At 45.1% G+C, this 16505-nt stretch overlaps 1 protein-coding gene across 1 annotated transcript in view; it reads left to right on the top strand.

Moving 5' to 3' along the window:
• The window catches only part of ZNF536 (zinc finger protein 536), a gene marked incomplete at its 3' end in the record, with an annotated part of 228782 nt that extends 217191 nt beyond the window's left edge, over positions 1-11591 (top strand). The window contains exon 4 of the mRNA XM_082677651.1: positions 11347-11591. Within this exon, the coding sequence (XP_082533777.1) occupies positions 11347-11591 (245 nt within the window). The remainder of the gene's footprint in view (positions 1-11346) is intronic.
• Positions 11592-16505: the final 4914 nt, after the last annotated feature.

Below are 16505 nucleotides of genomic sequence, written 5' to 3'. Positions count from 1 at the left end.
ACTGAACTTGAACCTGAAGCTGCAGAGAGGCAGCAAGACGGTGGGTTGAGCCCTGGCTGCAGGCTCAAAGGGAGCTGGTGCAAAGCTGGGTTTTCTGCCTTTCTCTGGCTTCGTGGCTCTGGACACACACCGAGCCTCTCAGGGCCTTGGTGTATTTAGCTGGCAAGCGGAGACCCTGACACCTGACTCTAGCATCGTCATTGGAATGACCATTCCAATTCAAGACTCCCGCGCGACAGGCACTTAATAGAGTATTTGAACATGCGAAACCATATCTAGCAAACGTTGATTTAACTCTTTTGATGTGCCACACATAGTGCTAAACATTTTACAGGCCTTTTCTCATCGAATCCCTGCAACCCTATGAGTGAGCTATTATTATTACACCCACTTTAAAGATGAAAAACCTGAGACTTGGCAAAGTTGACTAGCCGGCCCAAGAGTGTGTAAGCTGTAGAGACAGGTGAGGTTTGAATCCAAGTGTCTGGCTTGAGAGCCCACGTTCTTCACACTGTGCCTGAGTAACGCAAACGCTGTATATTGGTAGGGCTGTATCCAGCAGGGTGCTGATGTGTCCCACCCCCTCCTCCAGGAAGAGTTTCCCTGTCACCAGCTTGGCTTCACTGGGGCCACACTCTCAGCTGTGTCATCTCCTGATCTGGGGTGTTGTGCTATCACCGTCCACTGCACATCAACCAGACTCACTTTTTAAGAAAATTTTAAAATAAAAATTTAATTCTAATATAGATTTAGAATTACAAAAATGTTGCGTAGGTTGTACAGAGAATTCTCATATATCTCATGCCCATTTGCCCCTATTATTAACATCTTACATTGGTAGGGTACATTTGTTACAATTAATGACCCAATACTGATACACTATTATTAAGTATTTAATATTTGACTCAGGTTTCCTTAGTTTTTACCTAATGTTCTTTGTCTTTTCCAGAGTACCACGTTACATTTAGTTGTCAGGTCTCCTAGGGCTCCTCCTGGCTGTGACAGTTTCTCTGTCTTTCCTCGTTTTTGAGGACTTGGACAGTTTTGAGGCGTATTGTGTAGAATGTCCCTCAGTTGGGGTTTCTCATGGTTAGACTTGGATCGTGGGTTTTAGGGAGGAAGGCCACAGAGGTAACGTGCCTTCTCATCCCATCAAATCAGGGTACGTGCTCTCCCCCTGACCTTGGTCACCTGGCTGAGGTCGTGATTGTCAGGTGTCTGCCTGTACGGTTCCTCTTTCCCACTTTCCACACTGTAGTCCTGTGAAGGAGGTCACCATGCAGCCGGCACAAAGGAGTGGGAGTTTCAGCCACCTCCTCCAGGGGGAGCACCTGTGTAGTAAATAGTTTGGAACGCGTGGGGCATTTGTACTTTTCCACGTAGGTATTGATTCAATCATTTAGTTGGGACAGTATGACTTGTGGATGCTTATTTTACACTTCATCATTGACTTTGTTGCTGAAGCTGTGCCAGCGCTGGCCACTGGGGGCTCTCTCACCGGACTGCGTGGGGCTTTACAATACCCCCATCAATGCATGTGTCTGGAGCAATTCCTTGCTTTCTGGCACAAAGTGCTCCAGGATCGTCTTGTGTATGTCCTGCTCCAGCCCTAGAACCAGCCATTTCTCCAAGGAGCCCTGGTTCCCTTTTCTTGTGAATGGTATTAGAAATCAAGCTCTGGGCTAAGTGTGCTTGCTGCCCCTGGGATATCATGGCTTCTGGGCCCTCTCTGCGGACAGAAGAAGGAAATATATGTGTGTATATTAACCCTTGCATGTACTCACATCTCTACAGTATGTATTAAGCTAAACACAAGTTCACACTGATGTCTCCAATCTATTACCATATGGATCGAAATTGGCTTTAAAAATACTAAAATATATTTTTCGATAGTGTTTTAAATTTAAACCCAAATCACAGGAAATTTAAAACCTAAAATTATTTATACTAAGGCTATTCCAAAGTGTTTTAGCATCTTAGATTAGATGGATGAATATTTTTTTGAAAACTGAAAACATGAATTATGTACCTGATGAGAACCGTTCTTGCCTATTTAGAATTAGGGAAATTTATATATATATATATATATATGTATATGTATATGTATATATATATATATATATATATATATATGTAATGTGTGATACTGAGAAAAGACTCTTACTATCAGTTCAATGCATGTTTGTGTATATTTTTACCCATCTCATTGTCCCGCCGAGACTGTTGAAGCTTGAAGGATGGCCGGGGTCCTGGGCAGGGACCCTCCTAGTTTGCAGCTTCAGGTTCAGAGCAGCAGACACTCAGAGGGAACAGCAGGTGAGGGCCAAGTGGAAACCAGGCACTGCCCGAGAGGCCTGACTGGCTGGCCAGCCCACTGGTACCACCCAGCCTGGATTCATCCCAGGCCTGTGGGGCGGGGTCCACCTCTGGGGGGGCGCCGAGTTTCCAACTTACCCAGTTGGCCCTATAGGTGGAGCCATTTTCTAACCTACCAGCATGCAGTTTGCAAATGTCCTTAGTTTCAAGGAATCCAAAGGGCTCTAGTTGGGGTGCAATAGGGGGAAGGCTGTTATTAAGGAGTCTTGTTGGTACATCTCAAGCCTCATAGCCCTGTACATGCGAGTTGCCTCTGAGGGCTGCTTCTCTCCAGGTCATTACCAGGACCCATCTAGAAAACAATGCCACAGAACATGGCTGCGAGAGACCCTTCTGTGGTAGCTTAGAAATACTCCATAATCCTGTGCTCCAAAGAGGATATTGCAGAAAGGAAAATGGGGGTGTCACAGGTGGGTCAGCTGTGGGCTGCTGCAGGCCCCAGAAAGCACCCATAATGCTGCCGGTCACCAGGATTCTTCCTCGGCCAGCCTGGACTCTCTCATGCTTTCCAGCCTTCTTAGGGGTTTACACCCACCCATTATTTACGTAAGTGTGGCCACACACTTACGTAAGTGTGATCTAGAAGCCATAGCAGCAATGTTCCTCTTCATTTACCCACTGTTGTCTTTTTCCAGTTATGAACAATGAAAGGCCCCAGTGTGACTGATCTGAAAGGCTTGCCCTGGTCTGAGAGATGGCTTGGCAGTGTGAGGACACAAGGAGATTGTCCCTGTCACTGTTTACCTGGGCCAGGGACCCTACTCTCCACCACTTACATACATGACCCTCTTCTGGACCCTCTTCCTTGCGTTGACCACGGAGCGTGAACCATGATTCTGGGGATTGGTCCTCTCCACGCTAGGATGCCCTTGTTCCAACATCCAGAGCTGTGCCTCTGTCACAATGTATGGACCCTCTGGCAAACAGCACATGTGTCTTTCCTCAAGAATGTTCTTTCTCTCTTGGGGGTCCTTTCATAACGCCCCATTTTGAGTCATCTTTCAACGGGAAACGAGTCTTGCTCGAAGCTTGGATGTCCTTCCCTCATGAACGATTGGCCCCTTCCTGTCTCCACTTGGGTGTCCAGTAGGTTGCAACCCCTAAAGGCAGTCTTAAGATGTGTGGGCAGCCATTCAAATGTATTGGGTGGGCCTGTGTCAGGCATGTGGAATAGATGCCCTTCCCACCCTCTCGGTGCTAAAAGTACTGCATCATTCCAACAGCAATCTGCTCAGGGCAGTGCATGCAGCAGGTGCTCAATGTGTGCTCATGGAAGTGGGCTAGGGTCCAGGAGATGTGTGATGCGAGCTTTGACAGAGAACTTACAAAGCCCTGTGGCTTGGTGCCAGCCATGGGCTCAATACCAGTCTTTGACGTGCATCTGGATGCCACAGTGGTGCTTGTGTCCATAAGGGGTGTGGCATGTGACATGTGTACAGTACCACACATCATAGCACACACTCCTCCAGGAAGTTCATGGATTCCCTCCTGCAGCATCCTTGGGTCTGATCAAAGAAAGCTCTTTGTAGAGAATCTTCCCACAGGTGGTTTGCAAGGAGTGACAGGAGGGAACGGTGAGATGAGAGTCTGTTCTGAGAAAACCCAAAGGTTGAATTCCTGATCAGGAACTGGCTAGCTGTGTCTACCTGACTTTGGACAATTTTTTAATCTTAGTTTTCTTATCTGTAAAATGGGGAGACGTTTCTCCACCGTATATCCCCACTGGTGGTCATGAGGACCATTGAGGCAATTCCTATAAATGTGCTCTCATGAGTGGGTGTCAGACTGTTTTCTCACCACCCTGGACTAAGCAGCAGAGGTTGGTCACTTACCCCTCTCCCCATCTCCTCTCCACCATCCCTCACCTGAGCAGAAACCATCAGCATGGAAAGTCTGGAAGCCTTGTGGACACAGCTCCTGCTCTTCCCCAAACCCAGATGCGCACAAGTGTGGAGCTGTAATTAATGGATGGTCCCCCAAGGTCAGGCATTTTCCTCTCCCCCTTAGGTACAGGGAAGGAGAAGATATTTCCATCATAGCAAGTAAGAAAAATGTCTCGTTTTCCCACTTTTGTTATAAACAATGTACGACTTGCTTTCTCCTTCTCCTCCTGACCCTCCACACCGTATACATATTTATATATTATTCATAGTGGATTAAAAATGAATGCGCTCTTTACCACGGCTCTACGGCGCAGTGACAATACAAATTAACGTATGATGTACTTACTTTTCGCGTGGCAGTGATGGGAAATGTTGATGGCCTCAAAGTGAGAGACAGAGAGGGGTGGAAAGTGGGCTGGTGGGGGGGACTGCACATCTAGCCGCACCGTCAGGGGCCGAGGCCCTGCCTGCAGACGGGGATGGGGGCTATTCGGGGCAGCAGCCTCGCTGCAGAGCTGGAAAGGCTCTTTCCCTTCCCTTCTCCCACGGAATGAGGTCCAAGCTCCCCAGGGGGTCCTGTGGCCCTTTCCCCTGCCCAGCTCTCGCCGAGCTCCACCTCCACCGTACTGACCTGCTTCCATGCCCCAGCACCCACCCAGCCTTCCTGTTCTAGGGTCAGGCTCATCCTCTGTCTGGGGTAGCATTCCTCTCTTCTTCCCTTCTCTTGGCTACCTCCCTCTTTCCTTCATCCATCCATCCATCCATTCACGTACAGTTTTGCTTGAAAAATAGTTGATGGATATCTTTGACATCCCAAACTCTGTACTAGGTGGTGAAAAACAGCAGTAATCAGAAAAACCAAAAAACAAACCCAAAACAAAACCCCACAGTCCCTGAGCCATGGAGCCGAGAGTCGGTCTTGTGGGGAAGACAACATAATTGTTTATTTGTTGAGCTACTCTTGTTGGATGCTCTACTGTGGAAGAGAAGAGTTTGCTATGATGAACCTCAGTGGGTCTGAGGGGACCCACAGAGGGGAGGCCTTCGTGAGGCTGAGGCAGCTGCGCTGAAGGACGGGATTACAGTAATTCGATGGAGTAGGTGAGGGAGCATTCGCGTGGAGGGAATGGGACAGGATTGGGCCAAGGTCCTGTGGTGAGAAAGGGTATAAAGTATATAAAGCCTCTGGAGAGCAGAGAGGTCCCTGTGGCCAGAGGCAGCAAACTCAGGGCTTTGAGGGTGAAGAGGGTGGAAGGGCGTGCAGGGGCTCACGTTCCTCTCAGCTGAGCTCTCGGAGCCCCCAGTCACCTCTACCATCTCCCACACTGCATTCCCTCAAAATGCCAGCCTTGTACCAGAAGAGGACCCTCTAGGTGCGAGGTCCTTCCCGCATGCGCCTGTGACCCAGCCCAGCCCAGCCCACGTTTGCTGAATTTCGTCCAAGGGAAATGCCCCTGCTAACAACTTGTTTCTTTGGACTCTGGAGGTCTTCCAGTTCCCCAAGCCCCCTCCAAAGGCAGGTGCCTGGAGGAGAGACAATATCTCTGGCTTTAACCCAAGACCACCTGGGACAAGACCACCTGGAACAGGCAGGCTAGTGTGGAACAGTGACACACGAAATGCTGGTCGAATCAGTGCTTTTGATGAAGAACAAAACATAGCCTCCCTTGACCAGGCTTAGATAAGGAACAGGATGACAGCAATGAAATCAGCAACCATAGCAATGACAGACTGCTGACATTCCTATAGCTCTTTGTCATTTACAAATTCGACACACCGTCTCATCTGATCCTCACAGCAGGCTTATGGTGTCAGTATTAGATTATCCCCCCATTTCCAAGGTGTGGAAACTGAAGCCTTGAGAGATCAAATGCTCACTCAAGGTCAGACAGAGGGGAAACTGAAGCTTGGGTGTTAGTAGCCTCCCAACCTCACAGAGAGGGAAAGCTAAGCTTTGAACCCAAGCTCCTGGTCGGACTCATACTGCTACTGCAGGGCAGGAGGACACCTGAAAGCAAAGATGCAAAACTGAGAGAGCTCTCTGTGGTCAGGCGTGTGCAGGAAAGGATCTCCTGTGTTCAGAGGGGCCAAAGGACACCCTGGAGGGCAGTGCTTCTTTGTGGGGTTGAACTTGAGAGAGGCCAGTGTTTTGATGCTCTCCTCAAATGGGGAGCTGGCAGGGGTGAGTACACTTATTCTCTTAAATTCAATCACCAAGAAAATCTGTTAGACTCAACTCTGTCTTATAGCCTTTGCTACTTCTTAGAAACTGATGGACAGTAGCATCTTCATCGCCACCTATAGACCCAAGTGAATGGCCACCTCCATCTCCAGTTTACCAAGGTGGGCACAGGCAGCACAGGCTGGTCTTTCCTCTCATTAAAATGTGATGGATGGAAGTTTGTAGAGTTTGTCACCCTGAGGGCTTCTCTTCAGGGGACAGTTGACCTGCCTCCACCTGGAGATCTGATTTCCTCAGAGCCCCACATCCACTGCAGCAAGAAGGTAAGAAAGGTCAGTGCAGATTTCCACAGACTCTCCCTCTGTCTCTGCCTTCAGGTGGGTCCCTTGTTCTGTCACACATATCAGAAAATCACAGTAGAATATTTAGTGGAGCTCTCAGCTTTGGGGTTTGTTCTGAAGTCCTTGCTTATGTTCTTTGACCAAAACCTAACATATCACTGTGTTTGTGCCAATACCAGGGACTTCGAATGGATGAATGGTATAGAGAAATATGAAACTTTTCATCCAGATTTAGCTGGACTGGGAAATGTATCAAGTTTTCAAAAGTGCTTTGCATACCAACAGCTTTCTGTTTGGGAGTAAATGTTCTCATCACCAAAGGATCAACCTTTCACTTACATTTGATTCTTGAGAGAACACAATGCTTTCTTCTGGACTCGTCTCAGCCCCTCACAATCACCTCCCTCAGGATGGACCTCTCATTTCTTCAGATAATTTTCTTCTACATCAGTCTCATGGGAAACTTTCAACTAACCCCTCACAAGGGTGTGTGTGTGTGTGTGTGTGTGTCCTACAAAAACACATTGTAATCATGGTTCTCATAAGGATTGGAGAATTAGGACATCTGAGTATGTTACATACATTGGAAATTTGTTTTAAAGTCAAACCATCCAAGTTTGCTATATCTTAAGTTACTTCTCTGTGCAATGGGGTTGATATCCTTTACAAAACTGCCGTAAAGCTCAAATGTGAGGTTAAACATACAAAAATGTATGTGAAAACCTGTGGGACGTAGGCCTTTGGGATCTTCAGGTGCTACCGTTATCTACAGAGCTTCTACTTACAAGGTATATTGCAAAATCAGGATTTACGATGATTCCAGTATTGTATAGATTTCTTTCTACAAATGTACACATGCATAACATTATACCTTTACATATAGCTCTCCAGCTCACCTAAGTTAAAATAAACACTACTTCAGTACCAATGGTTTGACCACTGAAGTATCCAAATATGCCAGAATTACTGTGCTTCTTTGACTCTACCAAGAAATAGAGATTCAGATATAACCATAGGATAAAATCATGAGTAATATTTTAAAGTCAATCGGTGGGAAAAATATACTAAGTGCTTTTATGTCAAGTTGGCCAATTCGAAAAAGCTCTTATTGTGAATAAATGCGATACTTGAGGTTCTCTGTTTGGTTTGCTAAGAAGCATGTGCGTCCCACGGTGACACAATTGGCAGGTTGTAGCACAGGTTGTAGCATAGGTTCACACAGAAATGTATTATTCAGTAATAATAATAGAAAATACAATAAACAGCTTTCATAGATGGGAAAAAAAAGCAATGGAAGAATGGAGGAACCAGTGTGAATCCTGGTGACCTGAGGTAAATTTGTTAAATAATACCTTGGTTTGGTAATTTTGCTTCATGGCTCTGCTAGCCTCTTTGGATCATGGTACCAAGAGTTTGACTCTCTTTATTTATTTTTATTTATTGTTTGGAGTCCTTAACTCCAAAGGCTTGTCAGACCACCATGATTTTCTCCATCAGTCACTTATTGCCATGAAATAAATAAATTGACAAGTTAGCCCCAGCTTTTTCTGAGCCATGGTGGTTAGGATAGTGGTCACCCCTCCTCTGTGAGCTGCCACAGGGCTGCCCTTGGGGGGAACCCAGAAAATATAATCCATTTCTGAGAAGATTTGGACAAAACTTTAAGAACATTTCGTAAGCCTCCTGAGAGAAGTCTCAGCTCTACTCCTCAGGTTCTCTGAATGACCCTCAGTTGGTTCCTATGCCTCCAGCTACATATTTGGGCCCTCCTTTCTCCTGCTCAAGAGCTGCCCTTTCAGAGAACCTCAAATCCTCCCTCGCTGAGCCCTGGGCATAGCTTCATGTCCATAGGGATGACGACTTCATGCGTTAGGTGGTTGAGTCTTGGGATCTGTTGGAAACTCACTGAGGCCCAGCTTAGCGCTGACTTAGATTCATGATTATGGTGGGGAGAATGGGCACGGCTTTTCCTATCCTACTGCCACTGATCAGAACCACGATTCTTCCCTTCAGTCTACGCTCTAACTCCAACGTGATGAAGAGTAGGGCCATGTATATTCTTCATAAATATGCTAAGTCCACTAGAGGTAGAGTCTCAGTTCTCCTCTAGCACCACCCCAGGGTCTTCCCTGTCATCTGTGTGAGGGGCGACCGAGCCCAAAGGGTGGGGTTGGGTAGCAGGAAGGTAAGAAGTGAATGGTGCTCACGAATCCTTCTCTTACTTGACAATGGTGGTCCAGGCCCCTCCTGCTGACTGTCTGTGCTCTTCTTGCTGTGGTAGGCTATGTGGAAGGTCCAACAGCAAGTGCGCTTTTCTTGGGTTTCATTTGTTCTTACCTCCATGGACTTGCAAATTGGCTTTTGCAAGTGGGAAAGTTGATCAACTTCAGCCTTGTGTTAGGTACAACAACAGAAGCAAGAGAAAACTCTATCCAAAAATTTGTATTAAAAAAAAAGGCAAGGTGAAGCAGTAAGATAATAATACAGTCCACAAACAGTTAATGCCTGCTTGCTCTGTGCCAGGTAGTGGACTTGGCACCAGTGATATTAAGATGGCTATGCCTCCTGCTTCAGGAACACATAGATAGTCATGGTGATCAACACACACACACAGCAGCCCCATAAAACATGCGTCCCAGTTGGGCAGAGCCTTGAAAGAAGAATGGGGTTTGGGTCTGCAGAGAATAGAAGTATTTCAGGGAGAGAGTAGAACAGCAAGGGTATGGGGACCCTGTGGAATGAAGCCTTTTTGCAGAGACCATCTAATCGTTTGGTTTGGAGTGGGCAAAGGGGGGATGCTCCCAGGAGACTTGAGAGGTGCTGGGACTGAGCTATGAAGGTGAGGGGGTAGGTGGCCATCAAAATTTGGGCAAGGAAATCACAGCTGAGCTTCTGCTTTAGGTACTCACTGTGGTATCCCTGGGGAGGATGGGCAGGAAGTGGGGAAGCTAGAAGCAGGAAGCCCTCTTGCAGGCTGCCATGTTCATAGTCTAGCAAGAGTTGGTGTACACTGGACTAAGCTCAGAAGGGGGGTTTTGGAAGGAGAAAGGTTCAACAGGTAGAATGGATTTGCCCAGGGGCCAATTGTCTAGGAGGGAAGAAGGAGAGAGCTAATTCCTGGAGCCCACTAAGAAAGAAGCAAGAATCTAGCACTGTGTGCAATTTGGTGAGAAAATGAGTTTCAGCTCCAAACGTTTGGTTGGCCTCCAGTTCTTCAAGAACAAAACTGTTTTGCTAAGTAGATACACAGGACTTCTGCTATCACCATTCTAGTAAAAGTGCTGAATATGCTGTTCAGATGTTTTCTGGGGTAAACGGTTGGGCCCATTTATTTACTTGTTTATTTTTCTGAGCAAATGAAACCCAGCCCTGGGTCTTGACCTCTCTGGGTGCTGGGTAAAACAGCTTCCAGGAATTGCGTATCTACCGCTTCCCAGCATCAGGCAGAATACAACTGTTCCATTATAACTTCCCAAACCAGATGCTTTACTGGTTCCTTAAGATGGCAGAAATGTGTACACGCCTGCTGTGCATCCGGACAGAGAAATCAAGCCTGAAGGAGCAGATGGATTTCACACAATCCATCTTCTGTTCTGATTTATAGCCTTTCTAGTAAAGTTTGAGTCCAAGCGTCACTATTCAAAATCAAATTTCTTTAAAACTAGGTTGTCCTTGATTATCCTAATGTCCAGGTTCCTCTCTGATACCTTCTGCTGCCTCCTCTTGAAATCCTGAGATTCCCAAATTCTTCCAGCTTGGCACTTCCGCTCTACCCAAGAACAAGGCTTGGGTAATATCCCTCTCTCACCCCACCCCAAACACCCTCCCTGGTCACTCTTGATTTGCTTATCTTAAGAGTTAAGATAAAAAGAGTTAGTGGGAGGATAAGAAAGTGAACTGGCTTGGAGACCTGAGTCAGAATCTCAGATGGCGGGATTTATGGCTTTTTTGTGTGGAGCTAGGGTCAGCAAAGTACAGTCCAAGGCTCAAATCCGTCTCCTGTCTGTTTTCGTATGGTCTGCAAGCTAAGAACGGTTTTTACATTTTTAAATGGTTGAAAAAAAAAACCCAACAAGAATAATATTTCATCACATATGAAAATTATATAAAATTCAGATTTCAGTATCCATAAATAAAGTTTTGAATTTCAACAACAAAAATTTGGAAATTTATTTCCTCTCTTGCTATATTAGTACCTACATCATATCTTTGACCTTGGCCTGCAAAGGCTAAAATATTTGCTACCTAACTTTTTATAAAAGAATTTCCAGGTGTTGGGAACTTTCTCTTCTGTTGCCTAGAAACTCTGAATTAAAAACTCTGGCCATGATGGAAATTCCTGTCCAAGTTATTATTATTTGGTAACATTATTTATCCAAGTAACTTATTACTTATCCAAATAGTTATATGGGCTGCATCTTCATTCTTTGCCATTTGATTTTTGCAAGGCAATAACACCGATGATATTGATAATATTGGTAATCATGATCATGGTCCTTTGAGCGCCGGGGGCCGGGAAGGGGGGTAAACGGCAGAGCTGACCGGCCACTCTTTCTGCCCACAGGTCACAGGCCTTTCCAGTGCCGCTACTGTCCCTACAGTGCCTCTCAGAAGGGAAATCTGAAGACCCACGTCCTCTGCGTCCATCGCATGCCTTTTGACAACAGCCAGTATCCCGACCGCAGGTTCAAGCGCTCCAGAGTCGACTCGGAGGCTTCTGGGAATTTCGAAGACCCCACAGCTGTCAAGGCGGGGAGCTCAGCGGAGCTAACGGAGGAGGGCAGCAAGGCCCAGGAGGAGCGCAACTGAGCCAACCAACCCGGATATTGCAATATTATTTTACACAGTTTTCAGATTATGCATCTGGTAAAAGAGTTTGCTAACTGCATTCCAAGGGGAAAAAATCATGTACAACCTCCCCTCTAGTGTATAGAACATTTAAAAAATTTAAAAAGATAGCTATATATATATTAAAAAAAAATCCCCAGCCCTTGAAAATGGCTGCTAAACTGTTACCCGGCAACAAGTACTTCCAAACAATGCAGGTGGGAGAAAAGGGATTTCAGAAATGCTTGGTGTCCTCCGAGCTCAAGAAAGCTGGGGGCCCTTCCAATGCCAGAGTCGTCTTTGTTCAAAAATCATGCTCTTAACTGAAAAACGATACCATCTAAATGATTTAGTGTTGCCTTGAAGATGGAGGGGCTGTGTTTTCATTGTTGAAAACACCTCTATAATCTGACACCAGCTGCTGTCATCTGCCTCGCACCCTAATGGGATGTGTTGGGAGGCGGCCGCGGTGCCAGTCTGACTGGAGCGGTCACTGCAGAGAAAATCAATTCACGTGGTGTTGTAACTGCACTCTCAGAGAAACCTTAGCCGGCCCGCAGCCAGCGCCAGGGCTGACCGGCACTGCAGAGGATTGCCATCTTCAACGTGCATTTTAAAAACACCCACAGCCAAATGAATCAATGGTCAGGAAGTATCTGCAGACAAATGTCCAGTGCAGGTTTGATGAGTAATTCCTTTTTTTAGATCAAATTGCAGTATGGAGGGAAATGCTTTTTTCTTGGTTGTCTTTTTTTCTTTTCTTTCTTTTTTTTTTTTTTTTGGAGGAATTTACAAGAAGCTTGCTAATAAAAAAATTTTTAGGGGTACATGATATAAAAATGCTTAGAAAAACTAGCCCACCCTATCCACAGAAGGTGCTGGTGAGGAATGGAAGTTTATGTAACAATAGATTGTTTTTATTATGATTTTAAAAATTTTACTTGAAAGAAGGCTGCTTTGGTCCTTATTATCAGATTTTTTTCGTGTGTTAGTTTTTGTAAGTCTCACAGACACGAAGCAAGATTTTCTTCTCCAGCAAGCTCTTATGAAATAGCTTGTATTAAAATATGAATCTAAACATCCTGCTCTCTATCACTAATGAAGAAGACTGTTTAAGTTAAAACGTCTGTTTTTGTAAAACAAATGTGTTCTATATTTTTGTAGATTTTAGATTTTCTACTGATTGGATACTCCAAATTTATCAAGTTCTGCACCACCCAGAGGGAGATTGGAGAGCCAATAATGAAACAACTCATTCTTTTAAAAAACAATTTACGAAGACTAGTTAATGGTTTATTCCTGAATCTGCTAGTGTGGTGTCAAAGTTCAGCCTCTTAACATACTTCCTTTGCGTGACACGAAATTGGTGCTGTTGCTTGTGACGGTGGAGAAGTATTGAAGTATTAACTTCTTCTAAAAAAATCATTCAGACTTAAAAAAAAAAAAAAAGATAGATATCTCCTTGCAGGCTGGGAGCACAGAATAAAACCCCAGGGCCTTAAAAACTTCAGCTCTGCCTACAGCAGTTTACAAAAATACTGAACTGCAATCAATGTAAATAAAATGCTTCGCTATCCTGAGACCAGAAGGAATCTCAGGCTAATAAGGAATCCGGTTTGCATATGCTGTCGAGAGGGTGACATCCACCCGGGGTTTCAGTGTAAACGTGGTCGCTGTACAACGTGGACCCATCTGGCATAGAGCAAGCTGCTTTCTTGTTTTTCTAGAATAGTTCTCACTGCCTTACTTAAATCGAGTTGATAAACTTAATGCAACTGTTTCTATGATCCTAGAGAAAGGACTGAAATGTTATTGAAAACTTTCCGACTGTAGTAAGCTTTAGGATTTTAAATGCACTACTGTGTTTGGTGACTGTGCCAGTCGCTTGCTTTCTGTGTGTTTGCCCTGCCTTTGGTATCTTAGCAAAGAAAAATATAAAAAAGAAGAAAAAAAAGTAAAAAGAGCAAAAAAGAGGAAAAAAAAGTGGAAAAAAACGAGAGCCACGTTCCATTTCTAGCACTTTGGGCGCTCTTTCAGTATCCTTTTGTGTCTTCTGAGCATCGTCAGATGCGACAGGCAATAATTCTGTTTGTGACACTGGGAACATCCCCTCTTCTTTGTGGCGTGTGTGTTGATTCCATTTTGTCCAGTGCTACCGTCCTTATTTCCCCCCTGACACAGGCCTTCTTTCCAGAACATTTGTAACTTGTAATACAAACAAGTGACAGCCGCAGTGATGCAGTGTCAGTTTCTGAATGTCATCAGGTTCTCATATCTAAACATGTCAAGTTTTTACCCTGTAACTTCTGTAGTCTGTGATGCTGGTCATAATACTGTCTACATTCCTACACAAAGAAAAAAAATCTATCTTGGAGGAAATCTGAGATCAATAGAGTAGAGGATTTTGTTGCTATGCTTGTAACAAGTAGAAAACTTTGTATTTAAAGTTTATTCTTGGTCATTATTTATTATTATAATACATCAGTTGACAGAACTTTATTCTGGTATAGAAAGTATTAAAAGTTGTTTTTTCAGCAATGACTGTTTTCTTTCTGCTGTTAGAATAAAATGTCTTTGAAGCAGTCCAGTTTTATCCAGTGTTTTACGCAATAAAACCTCTACCTCTGGGGGAAAAAAAAACTTTTCCTATTCACATATGTTTACTAGGAGGAGGGAAACATATTTTTGCAGCTTTTTCAGATTTTGATAAGACTTGGTCAAACCCCACTTCTTACAAAAAGCCCTGCAGTATCCTGGGTGGATGGTTCCCATAACCTGGTGCTTTTTCAAGCTGAAGAGTATCTCTGTGCAGTACGAATAGCATGTGTATCTGTGTGTGTGTGTGTGTGTGTGTGTGTGTGTGTGTGTGTGTGTGTATGCACACCCATGTGCATTTGTGAACTATGTTTCTTTGAAAGCTTGCAGACATGGGTTTTAGTGAGGTAATACCTATGCAAATACCAATGCTCCTCATATACTAGCAATTATACAAGACACTTAAGGCATTGGGATCTATTATTTCCCTTTACTGGTAGCAAGTTTTAAAAATATCATTAAATGCAAGGAAGTCTTTTCCCTCTGAATGATCAGAGGACAATATGAATTCTTTCTCCAGAAGCAAAGGAAAGGACAAAGAATAATAAAGTCTACGGTATCTGGGCTGCTGAAAAACAGAACTCTGCCACCGATCTGAGGAGGTTTGGAGTGTGTGCCCCACACTTGATGCACAGGATTGCTTTTTTTGTGTGTGTGTGTGTGGTACGCGGGCCTCTCACTGTTGTGGCCTCTCCGGTTGCGGAGCACAGGCTTCGTGGCCGTGGCTCACGGGCCCAGCTGCTCCGCGGCATGTGGGATCTTCCTGGACCGGGGCACAAACCCGTGTCCCCTGCATCGGCAGGCGGACTCTCAACCACTGCGCCACCAGGGAAGCTTTTGCTTTTTGGCTTGTTTTTTTGTTGTCGGTGGTGGTCTGGTTTCAAAACCGAGCTTGCATGTGCATGCTTCAGCTCTGGAATAGGCTGGCCCACCGAAATGTTGCAAACAAAGGCATCCAGCCACAATACAGGAATTTGTAAGTCACCGGGTTTCTTTCAGGAGGAGGCCAGACTGTTGGTGTCCCTGGAAGGGAGCAGATGACTTGAATGAAATCTTTGGCAGTCCCGAGAGTCCGTTGTTAGAAACAACAAAGGTGAGTTACGAGGAGTTAGGGAAGCATCAGAAAATGAACCCATCAGGGAAGGAAGGTTGATTAAGGGGCTGTAACTCTGCATACATGATGGATCCTGATCTCAAATGCCTCCAGGGGCCAGGCAGGATGCCTCAGTGGCGAGAGGAGGAGAGTAGAAATTGGGAGGGGGGCGGTCTCGGGGGCCATGGGGGATCCCAGCACTGCTGCTCATCACCACGAAGAAGGCGGCATCAGGGCTTCTGACTTTGTAAGAGACACTGGACACCTGGATTTTGGGGGAAGCCTCTGAATTTCACATATTGGTTCAAAATGTGTATTTAAAAACTGTGTGATAAATAGATGATCAAAATGTGGTTTATCCACAGAAGGACTTTTTTTTCTTTTCCATTATGATTTATCACAGGATATTAAGTATAGTTTCCTGTGCTAAACAGTAGAACCTTATTATTTATCCATCCTATATGTAATAATTTGAATCAGCTAACCCCAAACTCCCAATCCATCCCTCCCCCTTGGCAGCCATAAGTCTGTTCTCTATGTCTGTGAGTCTGTTTCTGTTTCATAAATAGGTTTGTTTGTGTCATATTTTAGATGCCACACGTAAGCGATATCATATGATCTTTGTCTTCCTCTGTCTGACTTACTTCACTTTGTATGATCATCTCTAGGTCCGTCCATGTTGCTGCAAATGGCATTATTTCATTCCTTTTTACGGCTGAGTAATATTCCATTGTATATGCATACACACCGCATCTTCTTCTTTTTTTTTTTTTTTTCCCACGGTACGCGGGCCTCTCACTGTTGTGGCCTCTCCCGTTGTGGAGCAACAGGCTCCGGACGCGCAGGCTCAGCGGCCATGGCTCACGGGCCCAGCCGCTCCGCGGCATGTGGAATATTCCTGGACCGGGGCATGAACCCGTGTCCCCTGCATCAGCAGGCGGACTCTCAACCACTGCGCCACCAGGGAAGCCCTCACACCGCATCTTCTTTATCCATGCCTCTGTCGATGGGCATTTAGGTTGTTTCCATGTCTTGGCTACTGTAAATGGTGCTGCTATGAACATTAGGGGGCATGTATCTTTTCAAATTAGTGTTTTGTCAAGAATGGACTCTTATTCTGCCGTGGAAAGGGATGGAGCACTGACACAGGCTGCAACGTGGATGAACCTTGAAAACACTGCGTTAGGTTGATGAAGCCAGTCACTAAA

This window comes from Grampus griseus (genome assembly GCF_964374135.1).
Source record: "Grampus griseus genome assembly, chromosome: 19".
Lineage (NCBI taxonomy): Eukaryota > Metazoa > Chordata > Mammalia > Artiodactyla > Delphinidae > Grampus > Grampus griseus.
The sequence above is the reverse complement of the archived record's forward strand: the minus strand, read 5'-3'. Positions and strand labels throughout refer to the sequence as shown.